Genomic DNA, 10158 nt, shown 5'->3' on the forward strand with positions numbered 1-10158 from the left:
GTGCACAATTGGCCATCTTAGAGCTATCGTTTTCCCTATAAATGCGCCAGTCATGATCTATCTGATAAGAAACTTCACAATACGCCCTTGCTTGAAATAAGGACAATTTCTCTCAATGAACACCTTCAAGGATTGCTATTGTGAAAGCACTGTAGCCTGAAGTTGAAAGGAAGCCCAAACAAATCAGTGCTGAATGCTAGCAGAGGGTAAGAACAAGCGCAGCATTACTGCTAAAACACAAACAGGATTACTCCTAAGAGATGGTTCAGCAACAATGCGATGACGCAGCGCCGATTATTAAACGCCTATTATTTACGCCATTTATTAAATTATCCATCAAGACTAACATAGTGGTTTCTTTTGAATGATACGATAGACTTAAAAAGACGAAAAACAATGAAAATGAATGCCACTTTGTTCCTTACACTAACTGAGAATATCACGCTGCCTGCGATATCATGACTCTTTTAATAAAGTTATAAGACAAGATTGCGCAAACAGCTTATTATTTCAGGCCTTATATACTGACTGCATGACTCAATTGCATATCAATGTACAGCTAGTAAAGCCTGGTTCACACTATATCGCTGTTTGTCAGCGTTTTCCTTTCGGTGTTCATCGTCGATTATGTGAACCGTCAACCGATGACATCGACGAAACATCACGGACAGATCGGGAAAGTTTGCAGCTGTCGGACTTTCCCGATGCTTCGCCGAGCATCGATGACCGCCTCTTAACTGTGAACCATTTCGGTGATGGTAAATTCGCAATTGTGAAGAGCGTGATTAAATTCATATCCGTTCATGATAGTCGCTGCGAGACTAATTTTTGATTCCCGCATGCGAAAACGTAGAGGTTTCTTTGTGAAAATTTAAAAAGATAATGTCCCGGAGCATTTCCTGATGCAAACACGTATGGGTTTTTGATATTGTGAACATTGTTATCATCGACGATCAGCAAAGTATTGTGGAATCAACGCCGAAATACGGTGATATAGATTGAACCAGGCTTAATTGGATGCGTGTTACCATTGCCATCTATCGGATTATTCGGCAACTATGTGCACTGTAACCCGATAGCATCGTCGAAGCAGCGCAGATACATCAAGAAAGTTTGCAGCTGTCAAACTTTGTCCATAGTTCGGTGAGCATCCACGACAGTGTGTGCAATTTGTATCACTTCGGAGATGGTGTTTGGCGGTCGTGGATACCCTAGGACACTTATATTTCACTAATATTTAGTTTCGTGAGTAGCATATAAAGTAAAATTTCGCTGCAACTTAATTTCGCAGCTCTGATGAGTGCGAAAATATAGTGATGTAAAAATAAATGCAGTGGAGCAAACATAATTAGATTCCTCAGAATCGGTTCACCGGTAATAAAAATATTTTCAATTTGGTACTAGTTTGTAATTGTGAACCGCAGGTAGAATTGTATGGGCGAGATTGATAATGTAATTTGATCGCTTGCCGCCATTTGTTTCTTGGACTAGCAATGAACAAAGCTATTTGATTCCGCGTGCTCGTTCGTTATGATAGTTTAGTTTCGCTCATGAAGTTTTCGCGAGGGGATGACTCCGTGAAAACGCGAAAGTTAGATGAGGCGAATACATAAGTGTCCTAGGGTAGCTTGATTTTTCTTTTCTTTTATGAAATTTGCTGTGGGACAAGTATTTCGTCTCTTTCGTGGGTGCATTGTATGATGAGAACGCTATGCCAGGAACTATTTCCAAAGTAAATGCGAATGGGTTTGTGATAGTGTGAACATTGTTATCACAGATAATCACCAAAAGGTTTGGGGATTAATGCTGGAACATAAGGCGATATACATGTAGTGTAAACCATCTTATAGTAGGGTATTGCAGAAGAGCTGGTGGTAAGGAAAACCTTAGAAGTTGTGACAGCGAATCTACTCATTATGCAAGACCCGTCACATGACAGTCAGGTTTATTCTATTTTGGAGTAATGCTCTCGTGGCAATCAAAAATCTCCTTTTACACGCTTGCGGCTAGGCAATAGCGAGTATCACTGACAAACAAAAAGGACTGGAGTCACCATTTATCAACTCTGCAAACTGAAACAATTTGATAGTGTGCCAATATTTTTATCTTTCTCTACTCGCTGTTCTTTGTTTGTTCATTTCATAACCTTTGGCTATGTGCTACAAGCAGACTGAAGACTGGTTCACACTATCGCTGTGTTTCCATGAATTCGCAAGTTAACCGCATCATGAACTGGCATAAATCCGCAAGCTAAGCAGGTTTGCGATTGGCAAATCTTTATCAAATCCATCACGCTTGCGAATGATGGAAACAGCACTTGTGAATCATGCACATTAAAATATCGTGGCTATTCCATGTTAAACATGTTTACACTTAAGTCGCTTCTATTTCAATTTCAGCAGTCTCAATGCGCCAATGCTAATGTTCCGAACCATTGATGCTAAACTGAGCTTGACAAGCCTGCGTAGCTATTTATAGTCATTAATTTGGCTAATACTTGACCTATGGGGTCAAGCACTATCCATGAAATGCTATCACATCCTGCCAATGTTCGTTGAAACGCTCAAGTAACAGATTGCAAAGTAACTGAACTCTCGAATTGCCCCAAATGCGTATCATGCAAACATAGTGGAAACATAGTGTATATCATAGTATGTCGAGGTTAATGCATCTAATTGTTTGTGATAACATTGTTCCTACTACCACAAGCACCAAACGTGTATCATGCAAACATAGTGGAAACATAGTGTATATCACAGTATGTCGAGGTTAATGCATCTGTGATCATTTGTGATAACATTGTTCCTACTACCACAAGCCCCAAACGTGTATCATGCAAACATAGTGGAAACATAGTGTATATCACAGTATGTCGAGGTTAATCCATCGGTGATCATTTGTGATAACATTGTTCCTACTACCACAAGCCTATCCGTGTTCACATCGGAAATAGTCCACAACATAGTATTCTTATTACACGATGCAATTGTGAAATGATAAAATACTAGTCCCGCAGCAACTACCGTGAAGGAAAATATAGATTAAGCCAACATCGACAGCCAATCACCATCGCCAAAGTGGTACGCAATACACAGACTGTTATGGATGCTTGGTGAAATATTAGGAAAATTTGACAGCTTCAATGTTTCTCGTATGTAAGCTTTGCCTTGGCGATTTACGCAAAGGACGATCCAGACACACGACGATACAGTGTGAACCAGGCTTAATAGTAGTAGAGCTAAGTCGCTACTACAAAATGAATAATCTAAAGGACTGGCTACACACCGCAACGAAAAATAACTTTTTGCGCATTGTGCAAAACAAACCAGTCGGTTTGTATCAGTAGAGATGAAACCGACTCATCTGCGCCATGGCGGGTTTCAAAAAATCTCAAGGCAATTTGATTCATATTCAATGCTAGTTAGTTTCATCCGAGATTCCCGTTTGAACGACTATGACAACAGGGCTTCGGGAGTCAACTGTTTACATACAACTGTACAAACAAATGTGATGGAACTCATGAGATGAGCCGGCGCTAGGCATGCCCAGCACAACGGAAGCTGCCCCCCACTACAACCTAAAAATAATGGGAGGAGCAAACTACCAGCTGTGTGTGTAAAGGCCAGTTGCTTCCCTGTGCTGGAAGGTGCAAACAGACAATTGCTCGCGTTACCTCAAGCCTGGTTCTCATATACGCCGCGAACAGCGGCGACAGCGTCGTAGGGCTATCGGCGGGAAAATGGGAACCTATGCGGTAGTTACTATGCGGCAACTACCGCCGTTAGTTGCCAGCGGTCAACGCAAGAGTTCAGCCTGTTCAACTTTTGCAAGGAGTCGCAGGCAAAGCATTCCCAAAATGCCCTGTACAGGTGAAGGCCAGCGCTTTCAAAATGGCATGGTGAGCGGCCATTTTATGAGATAATCAGCGACGCAGTTTCAGCCGAGTCTAGCGCCGCAAGCGTTTTGCTGTGCGAGATTACCACCAGGGTCTTGCGGCCGATATGGGAACCAGGCTTTATTGTATTTGCTGTTCTACCTATATATCGTTCGCCGACACATATATACATGTATATATTTGTCTACGGCGATATAATGTAAACCAGCCTTCAGCTTCCAAGATCGCTTTACAATTCAAATGAATTGTGACGTTTGCGGACAAACCTGCAGAGAACAGCGCTACGCAAATTAGATAAACCAGCCATTTGTTTACCCATAAAAAATTGAACAATAAAATGTGTTATATAACAGCTGATGGTAATCATAATGTCCACGTGTGATGATTTCCTTTCAACTTTAAATTATTAAAGATAAATATTTATGAGCAAAATTAGCAAAACGGACAGTACTGCCCTAGCAGCATATGACTTGCTGTTTATCTGTATGGTGCATCAGAGTGAAGCATATTCTTTCAGTGGCATTTTTATGAGCTACACGACTGTCTGCACTACGATACAAAAAGTTCCAAAAGGGAAAAGGTGAGAGAATATATGTGAAATATCTAATGCAAATATATGTGATACACATAAGCTTAGAGCTATCCTTCCAAGTCTACCAGTCAAATGTGTCAATGCAGTAGCTACTCTACCAGCTAAATGTGTCAATGCAGTAGCTACTTTACCAGTCAAATGAGTCAATGCAGTAGCTACTCTACCAGCCAAATGTTCCAATGGAGTAGCTAGTCTACAATTCAAACGTGTCAATGCAGTAGCTACTCTACAATTCAAACGTGTCAATGCAGTAGCTACTCTACAATTCAAACGTGTCAATGCAGTAGCTACTCTACCAGTCAAATGTGTCAATGCAGTAGCTACTTTACCAGTCAAATGAATCAATGCAGTAGCTACTCTACCAGCCAAATGTTCCAATGGAGTAGCTACTCTACAATTCAAACGTGTCAATGCAGTAGCTACTCTACAATTCAAACGTGTCAATGCAGTAGCTACTCTACAATTCAAACGTGTCAATGCAGTAGCTACTCTACCAGTCAAATGTGTCAATGCAGTAGCTACTTTACCAGTCAAATGAGTCAATGCAGTAGCTACTCTACCAGCCAAATGTTCCAATGGAGTAGCTACTCTACAATTCAAACGTGTCAATGCAGTAGCTACTCTACCAGCCAAACGTGTCAATGCAGTAGCTACTCTACCATTCAAATGTTCCAACGCAGTAGCTACTCTGCCAGTCAAACGTATCAATGCAGTAGCTACTCTACCAGACAAATGTTCCAATGCAATAGCTACTCGCGCACTTTTACTTGAATCTGAGAGTTTAAATAAGGATCAAGTTTTGTCGATTTTAACCCAAAAAGATCCTGACAGCCAGATCACCTCAAACATAAAAAACAATCGCTACTGATAAAGAACATCGATACTTTCTGTTAAAGCCAAGTGCAATTGTTTGTATGTTCATCTTTAAATGTCTTCTTAATTCGAGGTAATCCATCAGCAGACAACATCTAATCTGTTAAAAAATATAAGATGAAACTAGAAAACAGAAGCCCATTAAGACAATAACATGGTAATACAAATAGACTCACTTGCACTCGTAGGTTGATACTGGTTTCGTTGGTCAGCCTGTAAAATAGATTGAAGTTGTTGTTTTCTTTTCTCTGCCAACTTACAAGCTATGTACAGAAGGCTAGGCATGTATGATGAATGAGGAACACATTGTGTGTCACATGACCTAATAGATAGAAACTAGAAAATAGTGAGATAATAAAAGAGTTCTGTGTGTAAATAGACACTGATGCTCTTTAAAGGCAAATGCACATAATATGATGAAAAATAGACAACTATCAAAAAGAATATTTGATCTGTGTTCTTTAATGAAAACAGATATTTCTATATAAGATCAAAACTGGATGGAATAAAATATTTACTGTTTCCGTGATGTGGAGTTGTGCGCACTTTGAGTTACCTGGCGATAAGGTTTTCAATAGACATTCACATGTTGCAGAAAAACGTGGGCGCTTGATTAAAACAATAAGGATTTCTACGCCAGAGTTCAAAGCGGCACACTTGGGACCGCTTACATCGAAATATGAATGACTGAAGTGTGTAAAATGTTTAAAATGTAATAAGTTGGGCGGCATTTTTTTCGCATCATTCGCAAGTGCCTTTTTTATTTTTTGCAAGAATAAAACATTCAGAAAGAATTTGCAAGTTTCTGCTGTTTTCATCTTGTGGATGACAAAAACTTGCCGATGAACGGCGTCATGGAAATGTAGCGATTGATGCTTTGATTTGGATTCACATATTCATGGAAAATCCTTTTCAGCTAAAGATTCTAAAGACCTTTTTTATTAGATTTATCCTCTAATTATAGAGTTATCACAGATTGTATATGCAGTAGACCCTCCTAAAATGTAAACAGTCCATTCCGGGAACGCTTAGGTTGTACAAACATTACAATGCATGTAAATTGCCCAATCCATTCCAAGATCTTCCCAAACCCTTTCTTTTTTCAGTAAGAAAAAACTAGACTTAACTTTTTAAATTAATGGCTACATTCATTTAATGATTATAGATAATCAATATAGTCAACCCAGATTGTAAATCATACTTTTACATCTGTTTGGTTTACATATTTGAGCTCGGAGCAAAATGAGGATTAATTTAATATATAATTTATGACTATTGATTAAATTCACAATCAGTAACAATATTGTAAATGAGAACTTTAGTTTCTAACAAAGAGGTCCAGTTTATTTTGCACACCACTGTGCATTATCAGTAACAATTTCATATTTATCTAAAATCTAAATTTAAAATCTATTTTAGAAAGCCTCAGTAAAAAGTACTTGTTGTGGGAATGTCAAATTCATAACGATTTTAATAGAGCAATTTGATTGGCTAAGTTTCTTATTGAATTGCTCACATATCTTAGAGGGATGGAATTATAAGAACTTTAGTTTTCTAACAAATGGGTCCAGTTTATTTGACACACCACTGTATATAATCGGAAGTGGCATGCAATGAATAACTCTATGGTTATGAATACTCACAAACCCAAACTAATGCTTATGGTAGCATGGGTTGAGGATAGATATTTATCGCATGTAGTTTTTTTAGAGAACATGATGGGAATCTAAAAACACCTTTATTCAAAAATGATGACCAAATAACTTTGTATGGATACTCATGAAACTGATGTGTTTTAGTAGTAAAAACTATTGGGGTCCTCAGAGAGCAATGAACTAAACTAGTAAATATGAGCAACCATTGCGAATAAAATACGGTTTATGTAATGGTTATGTTCATGGTGTTTGCTTGTTTGCAAACACAGTGTCACTGGCTCTGACCAAAACTTACAGGTTCTTGAACATTTGAAACATTTAGGAAGTTAAAATGTTCTTTCATCAAGTCAGAAATCTATGTTAAGACTTGTGTGCCATATTTCATGTTCCAGATCACATAGGGCCTATTCCATCTGATCAAACTTCAACCAGTCACATCACAAAATCTTTGAACAAATCACCTTATCCCAAACTTGCTCGTCTCTGCCTTTGCGTCAAGGGTTTCAAAACCCCTTCAAACGACCTTTCACACGACCTTCCACACATATGACAAACATCGATTTCTATATCATGACACCAACATACTACATCCATTACATCCTTACTATTACTACAACTTTTAACTGATTATCCTGAGTTCTCCACAATATATATATTCCTAAGTTCTGTCTTCTCATTTTCCTGTTGGCGTGTAACATAAAACATAATTTTGTAGATGACTACTATTGCCAATACAAAGTTATGCATGTGTATTACAAATACAAAGGAAATATCCATATTATTGTAATGTAGTATTTGTCTGATAGTGTGACAACCACAATCTCAAATAATATTTATTTGACTATTTATATGATCTGAAAGACATCAAAAATACTATCTGCAGTTGTTCATATGTCAACATGAAACTCAAATGTCTCTCAAGCCGTAAGATACAGATGTAGCCTATAGAATTTGTTGGCTTAAATCTTAAGACTTAAAAGATATATACCCACCTTATTTTTTAACCCACAACAAGGCAGCATGGCAGCAGGCAGCATGCATTATTCTCTTATCTTTTTTCTCTAATCTATCCAACAATCCTATGACTGTCAAGAAAATATGCAAACTTACCATTTTTGAGCAATTGAATTTGATATATTACATAGGAGACTTTTCTCACAATGCTGTGCTGTAGTTACATAGGTCCTACAACTATAGAAAAGGTATATTAATTCATCTTATATACTGTAGGTTATACAACAATGAGTGACAGATTGAATGTGACAAAGATTCAATGTATCTTCTAAAATTAAAATAGTTTAGTTTTTAAAGCAATTTTTGATAAGATCTGGTTTTAAAACAGACTATTTCGATTGCATTTGAAAAACAAAAAATCATTTATTACATGAATTTTGTTGATTTAAATGAAGTACATAAAGTAAATAAAGTAGGCCTACACATATAGTATTCTATGCCTAGTGTTCTATTATTTGATAACTATTTAATCATTTATCGTGAGATACCTAATTGTTTCGTGTTATGCTATAGGGGAGGTTTGCTATAATTTTTTACTAAAATATTGGAATGTAATTTAAATTATCACACAGAATGCAGAAATATGTTTTACATATATGTATGCCAAATACCAATTCTGCTGGTTGTATCTTTGGAAAATATCCCAAAAGTACGAATTGTACAATTGGTGTGTCAACGTGCTCCAGTAGGGAGTACGTTAAGACACCCTATGGGGAACGTAAAAATGTCCTTGACTTTCATAGTAAATTTGAGTTTTTTTCAAATTGTGTTTTCCTGAAATTTATTTTCAGCCAAACGATTCAAATTTCCACTAACTATTTGAGAAAGAAAAACATAAAAAGAGTTGGCTATGAATATGAACTTTAGAATGCTCTATACAATAATCACGACAAACAACTTCTACTGTACAATAAAACATATGTACATGTTGATCAAAAGGTCAAACTTTTCTTTCCATATGTTAACATAAATTTGCGATCGTGATATGAATATTATCCAGAATTTAAGGGTTCAAAGCTACTTGAGCTGTTCCCCTTCATAAAAATAGAGACAAGTTTGAGACATGTTGGAACTTGCCCTCTATTTTTATCATTAAAACATGTTGCAACTTGCCTCATACCCTTTGTGTTTCAACATGCCCCAAATTAATTTGAGTAACCAAAATGTTCATCCTAACTCAGGATGATGTAACATTATGAAGTTGGAGGGTGCATTGTGAAGAGAACATGTCTATAGCTGCCTCCATAGACTTTTCTTAACATGGGGTAATGTACAAAGAGGATATGCAATTCTCTCAAGTTGGATATAAAACTAAAAGAGCAAAAATTTACCAATAAATTTCACAAAATAATGGCTCATTTAAATTGCTGTTCTTTTCATTTCATGCAATCGAGAGATCTCATAAGATGACTTAGAAAGCTCTTTAGTTAGTGAGATAAGAAATTAAAATGATGTAAACGAGCAAGAAATTTGCCCCACTTTCCCCTAACTCGGTAAAATGAGCTTTTATAGTTGTTGTTAATCTAAATTATTAAGTTGATATGGTCTAAGCCCTTTCACGATTGATTAAAACTTAAGTCAGTAAATAGTAAATAATATGGCTACACAATGAAAAAATGTCGATCTCAAATACATACTAACATACACGTTAACAATACGACTCGAGGCCGTTCCTGAGAAGAGAAACATAATATGCAATGGCAACGACAAATGTGTCATTTTAAAGGAAACTTTGAAAAATCCAGAGCTTGTATGTAATATTCACAAGAATAACCCACCTTGGTGAAACAAGGAAATCTTTTACATCCTGTGTCTATCTAAAATAACTGATTATGAATAATCCAATCCAATATTTCAAGTAGTTAGCTACTTATTTGATTTCGAGCCAAAAATAAGTTTTTTTTACTATACGGCAACTGTTGCCGTCTTGAATAGTTCTTCAATAAATCACGTGATACATCAATTGGGTTTGACAGTCACCAATATAGAAGCTTCCTTGAAAAATTATTCTATCATATCAGCATCAGCATAGGAGCAAAACGAAATCGCAGTTGGAAAATCCTTTCCGCCTTGCCGTTGTACAATAGGCGGACTATGGCGTCCATCAACCAATAGGTCAGCGGCTTTTA

General features: G+C 37.0%; 1 protein-coding gene across 3 annotated transcripts in view; it reads right to left on the reverse strand.

Moving 5' to 3' along the window:
* The window catches only part of LOC137401446 (tetratricopeptide repeat protein 28-like), a 63377-nt gene extending 53279 nt beyond the window's left edge, over window positions 1–10098 (reverse strand). For 2 of the 3 annotated variants that reach the window (XM_068087789.1, XM_068087787.1), the window contains exons 1-3: window positions 9808–10065; window positions 8126–8206; window positions 5537–5573 (exon numbers count right to left, since the gene is read on the reverse strand). In XM_068087789.1, coding sequence (XP_067943890.1) covers window positions 5537–5573; window positions 8126–8128 — 40 coding nt within the window. In that variant the 5' untranslated portion in view covers window positions 8129–8206; window positions 9808–10065. Of the gene's footprint in view, window positions 1–5536; window positions 5574–8125; window positions 8207–9807 lie in introns of all 3 variants that reach the window. The other variant, XM_068087788.1, reaches the window with a different exon arrangement.
* Window positions 10099–10158: the final 60 nt, after the last annotated feature.

This window comes from Watersipora subatra, chromosome 8 (genome assembly GCF_963576615.1).
Source record: "Watersipora subatra chromosome 8, tzWatSuba1.1, whole genome shotgun sequence".
Lineage (NCBI taxonomy): Eukaryota > Metazoa > Bryozoa > Gymnolaemata > Cheilostomatida > Watersiporidae > Watersipora > Watersipora subatra.